The 20,835-nt window shown below is 39.1% G+C and overlaps 1 protein-coding gene across 1 annotated transcript in view; it reads left to right on the top strand.

Moving 5' to 3' along the window:
- alk (ALK receptor tyrosine kinase) overlaps nucleotides 1-20,835 on the top strand; it is a 361,055-nt gene that overhangs the window by 269,537 nt on the left and 70,683 nt on the right. Inside the window, exon 5 of the mRNA XM_062440190.1 lies at nucleotides 18,754-18,887. Within this exon, the coding sequence (XP_062296174.1) occupies nucleotides 18,754-18,887 (134 nt within the window). The remainder of the gene's footprint in view (nucleotides 1-18,753; nucleotides 18,888-20,835) is intronic.

Genomic DNA, 20,835 nt, shown 5'->3' with positions numbered 1-20,835 from the left:
AGTCAGACATGTATACTTCTTTTCTAGAAATCCTGTATTTTACCTAATTGCCTCAATACTTGGTCTCATCAAAACTACTTTCTCCTTACTTTCAAAAAAATCAAATCACTCTCCTCTGAGATGGAAATGAGATGGATCAATGTTATTGTAGAACTCCACCCGGCACATACCGCAACATGTCTGCGGCTCTCAACAATCCCACTGAAGTCAAGTAATTCAATTAGTTTTACCACACAGAACCTTTTGGAGGAAGATAATGAAATAAAAAAAAACAATCACCAATCTATTTATTGCACGCGGTTCGCTTCATTCCGATGTCATTAACATCTACGTTTTCTACAGTCCTCCCCGGGAATCGCTGGTAAAGCATACAAACCAAGCTAAACATAATCATACATACAATGAATCATGCATGTAATGAGCTGTTAATGCTTGTTTTGACAATCAGTTATATACAACCCATTTCATCAAAATCTCCCACGATTTGTTTTAAGTATTCACAGTAGAAAGAATTGCTCCCAAAGTGTTCCTCTATTGGTAGTTAGAGCATTTTCTTTTCCAGCCAATGCTTTTCACAGAGTGACCTGAAAGGAACCTAATGCTTGCAATATCATTTTTTTGCACTCTGGTAGCTTTTCGTAAGCCAAGCCTTCCGTAAATGTAAATAAATGGCATCCCAAATATGCTGCCAACAGCAGATGATGTCCCTTTTTCTAAGATGAATTCACTTTCTTTCTTTTTTTTTGGAGGCCTGTCAACCCATTTTCTGTGTGCAGTGATGTGTTCCAACAGCTTTAATTTGGAAGATAAAGATTCACAGAATAATTATGTGCTGTTACAGCTAACTTTGTTTTGCTTAACGAATAATGATGTATCATGTATGTATACATAATTATTTTGTTTGGTTGGCTCTGAGCAATTTCATTAAGTTACATTAGAGCAATTATAACTGGCTGTGTATACATGCAAACAATAATACTACTAGACAATCCACATCCTACAGACCCTACATTACATTCACTGACAGTCCGTATGATGGATATGTATGGCCACTTAACCTGTCTTTACTCATGGTTAGTAAAGAATGTCGACATTGAGGAATTGAATGGAAGTGAAAGGACCAATCACTCCTCATGTAAATGTCATCATGCAGTTAGAATGCATTGCTGCAATCTGTACAGTAAATTTTGAGATACTCTCTCTTACAGTTAATGATTGGACCTCATGTCAGCTTGAAGGTAAACTATATCAATAGGACTCATTGCTTTCAATAAAAAAATATGTGTCCTCGTTATATACCACATTTAGTTTCTTGGAAACTGTTCTTTTCATACTTTTCAATATCTAGTCTTGGTTTTTCAGTGAATTACCGTCATTCACTGGAGAGCATGTCTCATCATATGTCATTGAGAGCAGTTAGTTTATAAGACAGCAATGCTAACCCTCTTTAAAGAAGGAACTGGTTAAATCAATAGCATCATTGTTTGCAGTTTCTACTCTGTGGTTCTATGCAGTTTTTTTCCTTCTTTTAAAATAGCCTTTTTATAAAAGAGAAACCATCATTTTATTCATGTATAAAACTGGAAAAAATAAAAAATGTATAAATTTTAGGAATACTTGAATTCAGTTAAAATGTTAGATTCTTATACAAATCCATTTTCCTCTACCTTTTATAGTTATTACTCACTAGCATCCAACAACCTGCTCTGATTCTCTGCAGTTCCCTCGGGGGTAGATATTGGAGTGACACATTGACAGAGTGGCCACTGCACTGGGCTTTACTGTGTGCTGCAGGGAGCAACGAGGTCACAGCCTGCACATCAAATATCAACTCTGTACACGTTGTAATATCATAAAATCTGTCCCACGCGGACTCTTTCTGCCACATCCAGTTTTTCATCACAGCCACGCGTCCATCTCTGGCGCGCTTCACACTTCAGGCTCCACTTTTGGAAAAAAACAAATTCTTGGAAAGAGGGAGATGACTCGTGCAGTTTTTGAATGCGTGTTCGAGCAGGCAGAGCTGCCTCTAGCTGCACAAAATGTAATCACGGTGCCCACATGAGGTGAGCGTAATTGTGCACTATTTTGGTAATGTGCAGCACATCCCTCAAATTAGGGACTGTAATTGGAACAAACATACTGGTCCTGCTGTCTTCAGATTTAATCAGCAAGACATTTTGGATGACAGAAGCATAACCAATGAATGGAAGACTCTGCTTTACTAGTATTATTGACTGGACCACAAAAAAACCCCATTTTAATGTGCATGTAAACTGTCAAAATTCAACTGAGAGAAATGTTTGACGTGGACACACATTGGAGCAGGGGGATACGTGTGTTCAGTTCCACCAATAAGAGAAATCCCAGTAGCATAGACCACCAGGGCAAAGATGTCACAGACTATGGTTCAAGCTTTTTTTTTGGACACTAAATTGCTCTGTGCTGTCTGAATTAGACACACTTTCCTGTCAAGGCAAGCTCCAGTGGGACTAGTCACAGAGCAATCCACCAGGGTATCACTTCAATGGCACAAGTTCAATGAATATATTTTTGTGCAGCACAACGTTTAAACTCAAATATACCCGTTTTATTAATACCTGCAAAATAGTTGCGTTCTGGCAGCCAGCTTTTATTCCCTGTGATTAATTGTATTTTTCATAAAAATGCATAAAAAAGGATCTGGATGTAACCGTTCAGTCATTATCCAGTGAAAAATGTAAACATTAAAAGGGGTTTTGTGCATAAAACATAAAGTTGCGTTCACCGGATCAAGCAAAAATCTGAGCATACATTTGTTCTACATGAATGGTCTTTATGTGATTATTCATGCGAATACCATCATATTTCCTACTAACAATGCTCAATCAAGCAGCAAGCAAGGCTCCAATCCCGAGTGCATGAATACGATTTTTCTCACTCTTAGTTACAGTATGGTTCTAACATTTATGGTTTTGTCATCCTTTGACAAAAAAATCCGTTTTTTAATGTTTTTAGGTGTTTTTTGACATGAAAATACATAACTTTAATCAGACAGGGATCATTTTTTCGAGACTGGTTCAGTGAACCTAAATGTTAATACACCAGAAAACATTTACTGTTGCATGAACTCATATAATAACACAGTCTTCACCCATGAATAAAAGCTACTTGACCCATTCAGGAATACAAATCCCCAAGTTAAACTGATATCCCAGCTTTCCTGAGGTCCATGCCATGCTAATGCAAGGTTCACAGCATAAACAGATTTACTTTTACAGAGGACCCAATTTTTTCTTCTACTTATTTTATTTAGGGCAATAAAATGTTTAATTATAAGAAGTACCAGCAAACGTGTTTAATATGCAACAAAAGAAAATAAATGTTTGCCATCCCACAGAGTAAGCTAAGGTCCTTTTTTAAGCGCGTGTGGATAAGCTTGTTGGATCGGCTGATTAACCTTTTATATCTTTCAGATTAAGCATGAGGTCTTCCTATTTTTGTTCTGGGTGATAGTAAAAGTCATTCCGGGCCATACAAACTGTTACATAAAAAGAAAAGCATAGATACACTATTATTCAGACTCTACTACTGCTGATATTTAGCTTGGCAAGCGTTCCTATCTTTAAAGTAATTCAAAACGCATTCACATTGATTTTTGCTTTCGAAGCTCTAAGCCAAACACCTGCTCCCTTGTGCTACCAATTTAAACATGGAAAACATTGCTTTCACATGACTGCGGGCCGGCGGTTTTCAAGTAAATACCAATTACATATTCCCTTTTAATACACACTTAAACATCTGAAGTTAAGTGGAAAAAGGCAGAATAATTTGAGCCTGCGTGTAAAGAAAGATGAACATACGTGCAGTTAGTGCCGTATAGCTGAACGCATTCAGCCTACTTAAAATTCACACTTCTGGTGCCCTCTTCTTAATGACATACTCTTGCATTACGGGATTTTTTTTAATACAAAACAGAAGTCAATGTAAAAACCATTATGCTGGTAAACACATTTAGGGGAGATTGTCATGGGGGCCAGCTGGTGGATTATTTATCTGAGACCCACGCCATGTATTCTCACACTCTCATGGTTGTTCCTACATGTGCATCTATGATTAGCAACAACAACATAAACAACAGTTTCTCAGACAGCATTTGCCATATGAGTATGGATATTCTGACTATAAGCTATGTGATATCTAGTTGTAATTTTACAGGTTCTTAATCCTGATATCATATTTATTCAGGCTCAATATTCTCTTGGTCTTTACCTTGTAAGATCTTGTTGCATCAGTCTTGAGTACAGTGCTATCATCCCAGCAGTGAAGGCTCTTTTGGCTGCAGGCATCCTAGCATTTATCTTCATGCAGTATGATTAGTGGTTAGTCTCAAGGCTCGTCTACACGTTCTAACAGCTACTAAGTGACTACTTTCCCGACTTCCTCCCCTCCAAAAATGTTTTATTGTCACCAGGTGGAATGTTACACAGTCATTGAAACAGTCTCATCTTCTTGTTTGATTTTCACCAAGCGGTGCAAGATTGTCTGCAGAGCAGTGTCTGCTCTCCTATGTTCTGGTTGCAGTGAAAATAACAGAAATTACACAGGTAACATGCTATGTGGCGCGGTGACATATGATTAATTAGCCAGTTAGGAGAGGTTAACGGTTTCCTGTTGTTTTGACCTATCGCCCGTTTCCTGTAAGCCCAAAGCTTGAACAGCAGCATTTTCATGTTACAAAGTGAACATGTTTTAATCACAGAAGCTGTCATTCGATGGGAGCAATTTCCTGTGGCTTTGTAAAGTATGAGGTTGCAAAGTAATTGAATTTGGGTCATAATTAAAAAGTGCAGGAGCCATGTGATCTCTCCTCCCATGCCTTTCATCTTTGTAATGGCATAGCAGTTTACATCTGAGGAGCAAAGTTTTCATCACTGAATTTAGTAATTTATTGAGGGCTTCCATGCTTTATGTGCCATAGAAGGTACAAGAGAAGCCTTATTAAATTGTATCTGCAGTTTAATTTGACATTGATTAGAAGAAAACAAATGAGTTGAAGAGCAGACATGCAGAGAGCTGTCTAGGAGAAGGGCGTCCAAACTTACCGTAATAGCCGTTTTCTTTAAGGTTTTTTTTTTTAACTATCTTGAAGACAGAAGCTAAAAATAAACCTTTTTATTATCTGTGCAAAGAGAAGCTACTGTAGGCTGAGCTTCTGTTTCTATTTCTTTATAAAACCATGGTTAACACACCTGCATGAAGCCCCCAGCCCCAATATTGCTCACCTCGCAACTGCAGTGATATTTCAATCAGCACAATATCATTAGACAGCACTGCAACTGTAGTCGTAACCTCATTTAGATCAGTAGTGGTGTAGAGGGAGGGATGTGATTATAGAGCAGTATGAGGAAACAGACTCAGAGAGTCAACAGGAACCAGCATGACAGAGAATACAATGCAATATAACAGATTGAAGCATAGATAATGAAGGAAACTATAGAAAATGAAATTAGATGACAAAGGGGAGAAAGACGGAGAGAGGAAGCAACAAGAGTGATGAATAACAGTGAAAATTGCTGGGATAGCTGTGTACGTGTAGCGCTTCTCTATGACACATGATGATTCTGGTGAGGACAGGATTATTTGTCACATGTATTATCAGAGTATTGTGGTTTTCTTTGTGAGCTGGTGATATGTGAAGACGCCATGTTGCACTCATTGTAAGAAGCTCTGAATAACAGCAGCAGCAAACTAGGCTGCTACTTTCTTTTCTCTTGTCACTTTTAGCTCTGTGGTGTATCACCACTCATTATGCACTGCAATTACCTTACTGCATTCTACTATATTATCCTGAAACACCACTATAGATGTGACACACTCCGTGCTGCATGTTTTCCCTGTTTGCTAACCATGCAGGCTCCAGAAACTGTGATCAAATGTTTGTTGTGGTGTCTCAGTATGGAGAAAACAACATTATCATATGAGGAGATCACATTTTGGGTTTGCTGGACTAAATACTTCATTGTGCTTAACTTTGACCTGTTGTTCTTGTTCACATACACCTTTTTGTGCCACCTAGTGGTAGAAAAAGCACAGTACATTAATCAGTGTAAAAAACGAGATGGCAGGCATCTTGGCCAAGTTGATCAACAGATTAAAGTGGACCCGGTACAAAACTTTATCAAATTTTATGGTTGAATAACATTTGTAGTTTGACACGGTAGACACATTTGACTAATTTCAGCAATAGCAATAAGCTACAACACTGCTAATCAGGAAGTACTTGTTTGAGGACATAGCGACTTTATTATTGTTCATGCAAAGGGAAGGTGTAAATAAAGGAAATAAATAGTTTTATACACTGGTGAATTAATTGTGTTATACAGTAAAATAAACCCATTGTCCCCTATATGAGGACACACTGGTCACCAGATAGTACTAAATAGCTTGTTTGTCAGTCACTTAGCTTACTCTTCACCACAAAGTTGAAGGGTTTGAGAGAAAATGTTGTCTGTCACCAAGCAGCTAAAAACTCTATCTTGTCTTAGCACTGATTTGCTAACTAAAAAGCATTAGCATTAGACATAAATCACCAAGTATGCAGCAGAAGCTTTAGCATCAGTACAATACCATAGCTGCCCAACTTGAAACAAAGAGTTTCCATGCCTTTTTTATGAGAGCTCTGTGTATTTATATAAAGCCTTTAGGAGGTCTGCTCAGTTGTTTGTCTCATGGGCTAAGCTACATACTGGTAGGCTCAGTGATTGATATCCCAACACCTCCAAAGGGCTAGGTTGTGTTGTGTAAGGATGGCAAAATCTTGGGTCTAATTTAAGAGTGTGACTATATAACAAAACTTGTGCTGCAGTGAGCTAAGCTCCACTTTTGTCCTTTGTAAAGTTTCATAAATAGTATGTCAATGCACCCTCTCTGGCACACTGTCCTGAGTGTGGACTCTTTAGGGAAGAAATTGAGCCTCCTGGGTTCACTCCGATAAGCTTATCTCACAATACAGGAGTCAGTATAGCCCTATTGTGAGACACTGAAACGACTGTTTTAAAGAACTTAAGGTTAGCTATCCAGTAACCTCTGTTCCCTGATAACGTGAGTGGGCTGTCTCACCAGAAGTACCCTCCTTGCATAAACTGAGAAAGACGTGGGCTTATCTTGAGTGATGAGTGACGCTGTGTCAATTGTTTCTTTATGGGATGCAAAGAGCTCTGCCTTGATGGCTGGCTGGGTAATGATACAGAGGCTTCCGAGGATAACGCTGAGAGAGCATTCCCCACGGTGAGACGCCTCCCTCACGTTATTAAAGAACAGTGGTTACAAGATAAATTACCTCATTATCTTTCTCTTTGAGATTTTAGCAGCAGCTGACTGGAAAAGAAAAAGATGTGCTCGCACTGCTCTGGAAATTTGACCCAGACTGGTCAATCATGAGAGAGCCACAGATACTCACGACCCCCATATGGATGGACAAATGAAAAACAGCATACCGTTTTAAATCAACCTGTTAATTTCAGCTCAGCACTTGTGAATTGACAATGTACCAGAGTTAGTTTGAGAGGGTTGCACTCATATGATGAATTTATATCCACAGACCACACACACACACACACACACACACACACACACACACACACACACACACACACACACACACACTCTCTCTCTCTCTTGTATGAAGCCAGCTGGCCAGTCTAATGTAGAACCAAACAGAATGTGACATTTGTTTATTTTTTTGTATCAGAGTTGTCGGCCTACACATGGATGGCTCAACATTAAAACTCCTGTTGCTCCAGATGGTCAGACTGCCCCCGGTTTCTGAGGTTCTTCTATCTTAGTGGCACCAATCTCCTTCTAAACCTGGCAAGTAATGTTGGAGTGCAGACGGGCCGCCAACTGAAGCAGCCGGCCAATCAACAGCGCGCAGTGTGGTGCAGGATACTGTTCCATTACTTTCCTAGGACCCTTCTGCTCAATTGCCCCCCTTCTTCATAACACTCAAATCGTTATCTATATAGTTTTGATTGCTTTCCCTAGACCCCGCACGTGTAGCCACCCATGCATAACCTTTTTGATCGTTATTTGTAATGACAGGATGTGTTCGTACAGGGAAAATGTGGTACGTTTTCTTTGCTTCTTTTTTTTTTTATTGGTTCTGCAGGTGGTATGTCTCTGTAAATGTAATTCGCAAAGGTCGTTTCACTGCTTTATCTTTACACTTTACACATTGTACTATGCTTCACTCAACAGACAGTTTATCCAGGGTGGGAGGTTCAGCAGTAGATGCCAAAAACTTCATCTCATTACAGGACTTTCTGAAGCCATGAACATCAGATCTGATTCCACACTTACTCAGACTTAATACAGGGCTCGAGGAGAAAGCTCAAAAAATGGAAATAGGGGTTTTACTAAAGGCCTGTCACTCTTTTGATACATTGCCATCATGTTCATCTAATACTAAGACATCTAAGTCATCTGCTTTCATCCGTCTTGGCATAGCATTCACAGTTCCTTTATTTCTCATCTAAATTATTTCGTAGCTTCTGATCCATGCCCAATTGAATTCCTCATACTTCCTGTTCAGTTTGACCTCTACTCATTTGCAGCAGTATTGTGTTCAGTTTTGATTTAAAACTCTGATTGAAACTTAAAAATCCAAGTTCATGACATGCAGCAGTGAGATATTGTGCAATGGTTGCTAGATTACACATTCTCAGGTGTAGATATATGGAGGAGTCTTAAAAAATGCTGATGTAAATATCTAATCATTTATGTGACGTTCTTTCTCTAGGTTATCAGTCTTTTTGCAGCCACCAGTAACATTAGAAACTGTAGCTCATTGTGGAAGTTGAAGCTATTAGTTTTTAACCACTCCACAACTTAAAAAAAAAAAAAAAAAAAAAAAACTCCTTCTTTCATTTGGGGCCATTAAAGTGACTAATAAATGATAACCCTCTTAACTGTCTGAACTGTGAGTCTTTGTAGTACTGCCATATTAATATTAATTTTACACTTCTTTTTTTTCATATTAATTTCCCACAAAAGGTACGACTAATATTGGGTCAAGGTTTGTTATGGTGAAGTGCTTTCAATCACACCTCCTTAACAAGTAGGTTCTGTGTAAATATAATATGTGCACCAGTACAAGTTTTAACAAGTGCCACTAGTGTTCGCTTTGATCATCACCTTTGTTATGGATAATCTGGTTGGTTCATGCAGGTTTATGAATTTTAGTATCAAGTCAACAACAGACCTTAAAGGCAAAATGAACTGAGCAAAACCCGGATCATTATACAGCAAATAAAAAAAAAAAACAGTCCATGTATATTAATGAAGAACTATGGTATGACCGGTTATTTGTATGTGCTAGTGTGAAGATTGGATTCAAACAGTTATATACTGGACTTACATGTCTGATTTTAGTTATTAGAGTAGACAAACTTCCCAAGTTCATACATTAGAGTTGGCATTCAGATTACGCGCTTGGTTTGCGTCTCTGGACTTAACTTTGCAGTTTTGTATCTGTATGTTTTTAGGGCGTGTGAAATTGCCACACTGACATGAATCCCTGGTGGACACACTCGCATCCTCTTTTTTTTTTTTTTTTTCATCGTCTGGGTTTGTTTATTTGCTTGGGTTTGCTTTCATCCTCCGTAATTTGCTTTTGGCGGATTGTTCACTTTTTTTTTTCAGTCACAGAATAATTTGCTTAGCACAGAAATGCAAGATAGCTGTAGTCAGGTGTGACTCATCTTGAATATACAACGACAAAGGCATGCCTTGAGTGCAATCACAAGTTTAAGTCTGCAAAATCATGTAAAAGCCTCACGATTACTGTCTACTCAACCCTTCTTTCCCGGCTTTAATGTCACAAACCGTCATAATGAAATATTTTTGTTATTCATTGTCTGTGATGCATGTGCGACAAGACCGAACTGTGTTGTTTTCTACAACTGCTGTGGATAGTGGTTCTTCCCTTTCCCTGACAACTGTTTGTAAAAATATCATGGTCCAGTGTGAGAAAAAAGATCTTTTAAAGCTTATTTAATCCACTATAGCTGAACAAATGCTGAATTCTGTCAAAAACGTGTCCCTAACACAAGTCAACCCCTGTATCCCCAGCTTACCTCATCTACACTGTCATCCAGGCTCCATGATGGCGTAACAGATTTTGCTCTTCAACAGATAGCATTCAAATGTGTCCCGTTCAGCTCTGGGAAGTGGCATTCATTCACCAGGGCTGTGTCAGGCCGTTCAATCTAATCTGCACTTCTCTTGACATATTGGCTTACGTCTGTTGCGCACTATGCCATTTGACAGTCAAAATCAATGTGGCTTAAGTAGACATCCCCATCCAGCAGCAATCACGGCAGCAGCCCCCCCATCCCATCCACCTCCAAACTCCTTAACCCCTGCTGCCTCCGTGCTCACGTAGCAGTAACGCAGCATCGTTTTCAATCAATTTCATCTTTCCCTTATGAAAAAAACCCACTTTGATTTATAACAGCTGGCATGATCGAAACCTGTGGCGATGTCTCTTAGGGGGTAAAAATTCCATTACCATGTAAAGCAGTTTTCATTTCTGTCCTCCCTTTCCTTTAGTTTTACTGCAGATGCATTCAACAGGGTACCTGGACTTTGGGAAAAAGTTTGTGGAAAAACTTTTTCTTTTTCATGCACTTAGGCTCGAGGGCGTGAGTAAAATGGATTTGTCGATACCTCACGCTGTAATTCGTTGTTACCAGTCTCATTATAGGTTAAGTCTTTTGTCATTGCGTTACCAGGTTGTGTTTAGCAGAAGGCCATTCGGACAAGACGAGGAGACATTGCGGATTTTAAATTCCCTTGATTGTTTGTTGTACTTCCTTCTGTTTTTGACCCAAAGGAAATTGATGCACCAACACATCCGTTTGAAATAGGCCTGTCTAATCATTTTTGGCACACTAAGGCAGTCTTATCTCAAACTAATTAGCTTTGACATTTCACAAATGTATCCCGATTTTGACTAATGGGGAAACTTGCTGATAGACACTGACATTTGCAGTAGTATCTCACTGTGTTTAATATCTATGTCGTATTGGCTACAGCTGTTGAGGAGCATTGTGATTATGCAGTCATTCAGCGTGGATGGACTTCCATGAGCGATGTGTGACTTAATCAAATTATATTGAAATTAATTTTAAATACATGCTGTAAACTTTGTAAACACAAACAAAAATATGAACAGCATGACCAATTTAAGCTTAAACACAACCCAAAAATCTTGCAGCTGCCTTTATTGATTCCTCAGTGAGGTTTATGTGCCAGAGCACCCCCTTCAGGATGAATGTACTTAGTTTTAAAAAAGTTAGTTTTCCTTTTCTTCATATTCGTGTTCTGATTCAATTTGGCTTCTGTAATTGGTTTAGGAAATCATCAGAGACAGAAAGCCAACCAACCCAAACAACATGTGATGAGAATCACTGAAGCAGGGCCAGTGAGTAAACAATGAAGACACTTATACAATGTTCTCAGCAGCATCTCTCAGTTCTATGTCCATTTTTAACATATTTGAAGGGGAATGATTTCTTAGAAAACAAAGATTGGATGCTTTAGATGCAGTCCTCCACCCTACCTTTACCTCTGTCTGCTGAGTCTCTGTATTTTTCATACGCTCTGTACACCTCAGCACTAAAAGAATACCCAGTAAATCCACAAGGTAAACTAACACTGCTGGTCCAAAACAATGAATTCTTTTTATATATATAAAAGCCTGAATTTATTTTTGTATTTGAGGCCATTTTATGTAGTGGGAAAAAATGAACAATTCAAGGTGGGTGTATATTTCCTGAATGACTGTAATTTGTGCACATTCAAATAAAAGTAGCTGTCATCTATAAATCATTTTTGAAATGCTTTTCATACAGTGTCCCAAAGAGCCGGCTGTAGCCTTTTTTTGTGCCCTAGGTGAGATTAGGAGTGAGTGCCCCTGAATTGCCCCTTAAGCAGATGCACTGACAGGCATAAATATGAGTACAAGACATGGATTTCTAAAGGTTTACAATGAATGTAAAAAGAAAAACACTATTAATAATAATTCTCAAGAAATAGAACAGCAGAAGCTGAAAAGACGTATAGGCTATATAAAAATGAACAAGTGTAATCAGAATCAGTGAAGACTTACTATAGTAAATTAATGGAGGAGAATAGAAATAACATACTAGGTAATTGGGAGGTAATAAACAGGCTAATTAAACATGAAAATCTGAGTTTCCTGATTACTTTGTAGAGAACAGTAACATAAGTATCAATACAAAAAAGAGATTGCAATGGAATTAAATGATTTCATTGTGTATGTGTGTGTATATATATATATATATACATATATGTATAATTATGATCTGGAGAGTGTAGTACATGTATAAGTCTGAATAAAGTTAAGAGTTGTTGAAGATAGCAGTAGGCGTTATAAGCTTTGGCTTCAGCCGACACCTTTTAGGTCAAAAATACAATTATTTATCATCATTTGTGCATTATGAGTAAAGATACAGTATATTATGTTTGTGGTAGAGGTACATCAGTATTGGCTATGCATACAGTGTTTTCGATAACCCTAACCCTAATTAGTTGCTGTGCTTCACCGGAGGTAGCAGGAGTGCATGATATGGTGCTGGATAGTGCTTGACCTGCAGCTGTATTCAAACATACAGTACATCCATACTGTTAGACCACTGCAATAAGGCCTTTGTGTCATTCTGCTGCATACATAGTAGCCCTCTCCAAATAAACATGATTTAATTTGACTAAAATCTACATTTAATTAGTAACAATATGTAACTGTAACATTCAATATTTATATAATAATGGTAAATAATGAATGGTTACAAGCAAAAACAGCTGCAGAGCAGGACAAACAACTTAGTAAATTATTACTAAGTTGTGATTTGTGCATTACTAAAATAAAATCAGTTGCACCATAGACATTAGTTAAACAGCAGTTTTTCTGCCATGCAGGATCTTGTTTTTCATAAATTACATGCCATTTTGCAACACATTAAACCAGTATAGAACAAAGTTATTGATATGATATTTCAATATAACTTAGTGCGGTGTGCTACGATGCCAAGTTGCTCATGCCAGCTTACACATAACTGCTGGAAAACCAATGCAGTAACCTATGTTTTCATGGATATAGCATTAGCCATTATCACTGATAGTGGTCAGTGAAATTTCAGCACAGTGGCTTACATTATAGGACAGAGCAGTTATCCAGATAGCCAACTACTGGCTCGACATTCAGTCTCATATCCTTCAGTATGTAACATTATCTGAGTCGAGCAGCTATCGTAGCATGATTATTTAGCACTGGCTTTATTGCTGCTTAGCTCGCTAGCTACTACAAATCAAACGTCTAATGTCACACATAAAATAGTATTTTAATGTCAACATAGGACAACATATAGTGGGCTTTCTTTTCCTCCTCTTCTTCTCTGTTTTCTTCCTTGTGCACCTGAGGGTTTGGACCTTTTCATTATAAAGTAAAATGAGAATATCTGCCTCTTGACATGTTTTCACAGACTTGGGCTGTCTGTGATGCACGAGGTGTGCTTCTTTCTTTCTGTATTTGTTCATTTGTTATCTCAGGAAAGAAAATGAGTAAGGGCATCCCCCGGCAATCTTTTTATTTCATTATTTATTCATTTATTTATTTAAGGCCGACCAGCGTCCACCAGAGAAGGTGGCACCCTAGGCCAGCCCTGTTCTCCTACAGTACATGGTCATATTGTACTTTAATTTGTTAGATTTCCTAACCCTAAACGTAAAGCCTTAATTCTGTCACCATGATGTAAACCTAATCCTAATACATACCTCAACCTGGAAAAAAGCCAAACTTGCTTTTAAAACTGTAAGCGTAAGAATAAGCACGAACACCTACATGATGCAGAAGTAACCTTATTCTTCCCGTCAGCACCCGCCTCAGTCTGGCAGTGAGCCTAACCAGACCTCACAGCATGAGGATAACATTACCACGTTGAAAAGAATACACAACACAGTTGTTCATGTACTGTTTGTCCTGGTGGATGAGACTCACAGTTAATGCGAACCAGAACCCACAAGACAAATAAGCCTTAATGTGGTTAGTTCATAAGCATCCTACATCCTCACTAACAAACACACACATACAGGCATACACCAAATGAAAATGAAAAGAGCCATATTACCCAGAGCAGAGCACTAAGGGGAGCATAAATGAATAGCATTATGAAATGAGTATTGTCAATTGGCAGCAGAGATTAGTTGGCATGAGCTGTTTTGTTTTTCCATGGTTGGGAAAAAAACAACAGCATTCCCATCATGGGAGAGGCTTTCACCAAACATCAGTCTGAACAAAGGTCAGGTGATTTTAAATAACTACATGTAGCAGGCCATTAGGACACAAAGGAGCATAATGAGAATTAATAGCATTAGCATCACATCCAGATTAGTCATGTATATCTAATTCCTGCATGAGGAGTCTTTATCATTCATTTTTATTTTATTTATTTATATTTAAGACTACTGTGCCATGCATGGTATCCTACTAATTAGGTTTAAATGTTTGAGTGATGTGCTCTGGCAGCTCCGCTCTGATCTGCTGCTCAGTTAATCAGTCCTGTGAGCACCAGCGCAGACGGAGCGTGATAAGACATAAAAAAATAATTCAGTAGTCCAACAGACCTGTGTACAATTTTACACTGTGAGGACTCAGGCATCAGGTTTACATTGGTCATTATGGAATGGATGCAGCACAGCTCTGTCTGTTTTATTATCAGTACATTGACCTCATTCAATGCGAAGCACGAGCTCAAATTTGAATATTGAGCCACTTGCATCTCTGTTTCGCTTTAAGAGTACGCTGTGTTGCACCACATCCTCATAAAATGCCAGTATTGGTCTAAAATTCAGGAGGTCAAACACGATCTGTAGTTACGTTTACACCATTTAGTGGCTGTAGTAATGCACTCTGCCTTTCCATAACCATCAAAATCATGGTATCATGGTATGACAATGCCGTGGTTAGGGTTAGGTTAGTTTAAGGCACAAAAAACATTTGTTTAGGGTCAGGGAAATATCATGGTTTGAGTTAAAATAATCACTTGAAATGTGGTTAATGCTCCCTTAAAAGTTATGCAACCTTCGTCATCATGGCAACAGTAAACACCATGACATTAAGGTTTTTTTTTATTTTTTATTCACGGCTCCCAAAGTCCACTATTTATCTAGCCATCCACTAGGGCTGGGTATTGGTATCGAAACGTCTCCCGTCAAACAATACCTGCAATCGATCCTTTTTTGCGCCCAGAGCTAGAAAATATGACTATTTGTATGGACTTGCTCACAGCTGATAAACACAAGTGTTCTTTGATTTAATGCAACTTGTGATTGGCCCACTGCCACAGCAGCTACAACCCATCTGTGGTGGCTAAGTCGCAGTGAATTTGAGTTAGCGTGCTTAGCAGTTCAGCAGCCAAGATGCCACTTAAAGACTCTAAAGTGTGGCTACACTACACGCCTGTTACACCGGATAAAAGCAAGTGCAGAAATATGTGTAATGGGTATTGAATGGAGTATCACTTTAAGGGTACTTGTATTAGTACTGGTATCGTATCTTTTTAAACGATACCCAGACCTACCAATCACCTAACAACCACCCGCCTCCTCCTAAAAAGTTAGTTTTTGCCGGCTGTAATGTCGTTTTTCTCATGAGAACAGGCTGTGTGTTGCAGGGCATTGCTTGCATTTATCTTATGCCCAAGGAGGCAAACATTCCTGCTCATTTTCAATCTTATCATTATCATGACCATCATCATCATCATGAGTAGTCATGCAAAAAAAAAAGACCAATTCTAAATGTGTTCCTCAGCCGATCCGACAGAGGCTTCAGCCACACCACATATACTCAGTCAGCAAATCATCTCAAGGTTATCAAGGAGACAGTGGCAGCCCTTATGTAGGGCTTCATTTCCTTTCTATTATGGGATGTGGCAGAGAGCAGGTCCCACACTGCAAAGCTGTTCTCTAACGGTACTGTGGTGTTATAACATCACCATCTGGCCAACACCTTCACTCCACTCTGAGCAGTGTCTGTGGGAAAGAGCTGGAGCAGGGAGGGTTTAGTGAAGAGAGACTGAAGGGAATTGGGATCAGTGAAAGCAGGGAGGATAGAGGAAAGGCAATGTAACATACAAAAAATAAATATATATATATATGAAGGAATGCTGCCAAAGGTAGTAATGCAAAGCATTTTGAGTCTGAGTGCCAACATTTGGGAAATCAGGAAATCAGAAAAAGCCTGTTTGTGTACTGGAGGCTTGTGTTTGCATTTATATTTGCTGTATTTTTACTAGCACAATTCTACCTAAACAAAGAACAAAATAAATCCTAAAATAAACACAGAATTTCCCATTGCACTTGTCCTAATCCAAAAGGTATAGAATAACACCACCATCTAAAGCTTTGACCAGTTGACACATTTTAAATGTACTGTTCCAATCTGGTGCTCTTACTTTTTATATGTTCCTTTTGGAAAGAAACTATGGATGTCAGGATATGGAAGGAAAATGTGTCTCAAATGTATCCAGTTCTGGAACATTCTGGATTATAATATATTCACATTACATCTGTGCATTATATTCAGAAGGTTTGAAATGGTAAAACTGACTTGAAACTCTCAAGACAATACTGCAATGCAGCCTACAGCCTGAACTGTTTAAACACAAGAAACACTGTTATACTTTACATATTTATAATGTTTCAAAACTCTTCTCAAAACTGGTTACACCAAGACATAAACGCCAATAAAAAGTCATAGAATAGCAGTGGGGGCGCTGCAGCCCTCCTACTACTTTATAATCTCAGCTGCTTAAGTGGAACAATAGGGAGCCCAAACCAGCCCAGTTAAAATGAACATCAAATCATTGACTTTGTATACATATGGATGAGGTGTCTGTACTTCCTACCGCTATTCAAAAGTCAAGCCAAAGTATGTCTTTTCCGGGAGCTGCTAGAATCTGCGCAGTAGAGTCGGGTGGCGGTATGATGGCCTGAGGGACACGCCCCCTCAGCCATCCCACTGTCTGACGTAGGCTTAAGAGCGGCTTTCCCAGCTGTCAATTATGACGTCACGCTCCCTTTTTATATCGGACTTATGACCTGTACTGCAGCCAGCCAACAGGGGGCGATTTAGATATTTTGGCTTCACTTTTGGGGAAGTATCATGACCTCCAGCAGATTTGCTGTTGTGAGAAGGAGGGAAGCTGCAGCGACATGCCGTCTTTTAAACAAAGACACATGGTATCTGTACGCACACCTTGATTGGCTGGCTACGTTCATAAATTCCAGTAGGCGATAGCGTCCATGTGATTGGAGGAGAGTGTTACTCATGGAGTCTAGCAGATGGCGGAGCCTGTGTGAGATAGATCTTTACATGTTTGGTGAAAACAAGGCTAATGTAATCAGTGACGAATCAAAACACCGAGCTAAAAGAGGCTAAAAACTGCTGTAGATACTCTGAGATGGCTGGTAATTCTCTGTGGGTTTGTTTAATTTTATGTTTAATTACATGAATAAAATGACTTATCCTGCTGTGCCGACAAACACTAGAAGTATTTCAGCCCAACTCAGCAGCTTGTTCTATTTCTATTCAAATGTATTGAAAACATCCTTTTTTCTCTTAGAGTTTAATACATTGATACTAATTTAAGAAAGGCTGGTGAATGGAGAGACAGCGTCTGTTTTAATGTATATGTATGACATTTAGAGCCAGAGTGGGACCAGCGTGATGCACTGTAACATTACACTGTCAAAATCTGTTCTGCTTTATTTCTCTACTGTTAATGTGAAAAGTCTGTGCAAACTGCTGTTAATAAATACAGTGTTGAAACAGCATAATAAACAGCAAAAAAAAAAGGGTGACAAAATGATTAAATAAAGATATGTTGCAGTGCAGTATCATCAGTAGCATCTGTTTCACTGATGACTTTAGCGTTAAAACACAAAAAATCTTGTACATTCACTGAGTGAGTGTGTACAAATCCCATACAGTGTGGATTGTGTTGAGTATGGACAGGTGGTATTCAAAATGTACTTCCTCTTCAGGGACATGTAGGTATTTTCACTGCATTCACTACAGTGTACATGATGGTGTGTATGGAAAAAGAAAGGGATGGGCAACAGAAAGGGGGAGGAGAGACAGAGAGAGAGAGAGAGATTGTTGATGAGCTCAGAGCCAACGTGAAATCAGCACAATTTGCTTAATAAAATTAGGGACAGTTGAACTACACAAAGCCAGCCAGTGGTTGAGCGAGGACAGCATTCACCACAGGACTGCTGCTCGCCTCCACACAAGAGCTTTACCTGAGTGTGTTGCTGTCTCTGCGCCACACACCTGCTGTAATTGTGGTGTTAAATTCAAAGCGCGCATCTGACTCCACACCAAGCTCTCAAGCGAGGCACCTTGCCATCTCTAAAACCTCCTTGAGAGTCTGGGGTGGGTTCAAAGGGGGTGGCGATGCATCCACAAACAATGGCAGAAAGGGACCCTCCCAAAATGGAAGGGAATGAGGATGCACCCATGTCTGCTTCCACTGAAGTCCTGGACAGTCCCTCCTCAGAGGCTGCGGGAGCTCAGTCACAGCAGGCCCGAGCTACCCTCACCCCCGACCCCCGCAGCGGATGCGGGAACATATGTCAGCCGTGGTGTCTGCTCATCGCACTGACCCTGCTCCTGCTTTCTCTCCTTGGCAGCTGGGCGGTGGTCCACCTCACCCTGGGGACCCACGGAGGATCACCTTTTCGGGTGTCTGCAAGTTACGATCAGCGGATCCCGCAGGATGACACGGCCACCATCGAGCCCCACTTCACCACCAACTGCACCATGGGTAAGTAGATATATCAGTGCTATTCCATTGAGAAACTGTGATGCTGTTCTTTTTTGTGTGTGTGCCTTCATGTTTTAGTGGTATCTTTTTTTTAACATCTAAGAATATAAGAAAAAGTACCTTTTAAAAAAGAATGCATTAGTTGGTTGAAGTCTTCCCAAACTTTTGCTGACTACAGCTTCAAAAATTCTTACTTTTTTCTCTTTTTCACATCATTATTAATTGAATATTGGGGAAATTCAGGCTTCATATCAGTCAAAATAAGCAATTAAAGTGGGTAGGTTGTGATTGATATAATACTGTATCATCATTTTAAACCATTTCAAAAACTAAATGATCAATCAGTTGATTTTAAAAACAAATCTAGACATTTTCCTACAGTGAAAATCATGAGTTGCAACAAAATATCAGAGTGAAGTGCTCACACATAAATGTATTAGATGACTTCTTTTAGTTGTTTCCTATCACTGCTTCTGATACATGTACATAGACTAAATGCATCTCACATGTCTGCAAAGTGACTGAGTTCCCAAAGCAGCTCAGACATGTCAAACTGGAAATTGCACAGCTCCACTCTGTGTTTTTAACTTCATTACACCATGTTGCGGAATGAAATGCGTAGACTGCTCGAGACTGAAATAATATCCTTCTCTGTCAACCTCGAAAGCTCCTGAAATTGGATTAATATAACTGATTCAATTTCCTCTCAGTGAGATGCAGAAGCACAGCAACCGTTGCTTAAACAATTCAAGTGTGCATTACTGAGGAAATATGAATTTTAAAAAAGAAATCCTTGTTTTACTCTAACAGACAGATGTTTGGTAGGCAAAGAGGTGCAAAATGTCACACCAGCCAGGTGCTGCTTTAATGGAACAGACTGTTGTGCTGTAAATGTATGAAAATACCCAGATGTATTTAATATATATGTGATTACTTTTGAAGCGGCTCCATATTGAAATAGGCACAGTCTCTGAGTGAGTGCAGTTTCTTTTTTTAAAGTGCATCATTTTAGGCTTTTCTGGTCTCTGTAGGAAAAGTTACTCAAATTGTTTACCAGGGTGAACTTGAATCTGCTCAACTCACATAAAAAGGAATAATTAAGTAAAGTGTGACCAAGAGACCACTAGCTGCTTATCATGGACTAAATTAAATCTTAAAATTGGCAACAGCCCTTTTAGAAGAGATACATTGATGCATGTCGCTTATACAAAGTCCTTACAAAGCAGCATTTTACTGAAACTATATGCAATCCTAAATGTATGATTGCATATAGCTGTTCTAGTGTTGTGCTTCCCTGTGATGATAATTTACACTTCAAGTTTGACCAGACTTCTATAGTAAATACGCTGATTAGATGGTGTAAAATGTTTGTTTTTTCAGTTGCTCTAAAAATGCACTTCAGAGACATGTGGGAAAGTGTACTGCGGTGCACTGCAGAGAGCTTTAAAACCATCTTCTGAACTGAAATGCAACCCTGACTCCCTCTGCAACTTGCATGATATGGAAATGCAGGCATTTACACTTTGACACGAAAAACAGAGAGGTATCAGAAAATCCATACCTTCTTTCAGTAGGTATAAAATCCAGCATCTTTTTAAAAAAATGTGATTGTGGGTTGTTTTTCTCAGTTGTGTGAACACAGTGGACGCTTGGGAATATTGTCTTGTTATTTCAACAGTTGTTGCCCTCCCCGTCACCTATTATCATCCTTCAGTCGCCCTGATTTCTATCTGGAGATCATGGTCGGATCAGTTGGACAAAAAAGGCTCTGTGCACAACATCTTCAGAGTCCACTTAGTGCACAGGCAGCATCCAAGAGGCTTTATCTTGTACTTTTCTCCAACAAAACACCCCAAAACATACTGAGCATCCTTAAATCTCCAAGACCTTGTTTTGAATACAGAACCACGCAGACAGTCCACTAAATTTAATCTCCTCTGCTATTATA

The sequence above is a fragment of the Scomber scombrus genome, chromosome 19 (genome assembly GCF_963691925.1).
Source record: "Scomber scombrus chromosome 19, fScoSco1.1, whole genome shotgun sequence".
Lineage (NCBI taxonomy): Eukaryota > Metazoa > Chordata > Actinopteri > Scombriformes > Scombridae > Scomber > Scomber scombrus.
Note: the sequence above shows the minus strand (reverse complement) of the source record. Positions and strands in the feature narration are given on the sequence as shown.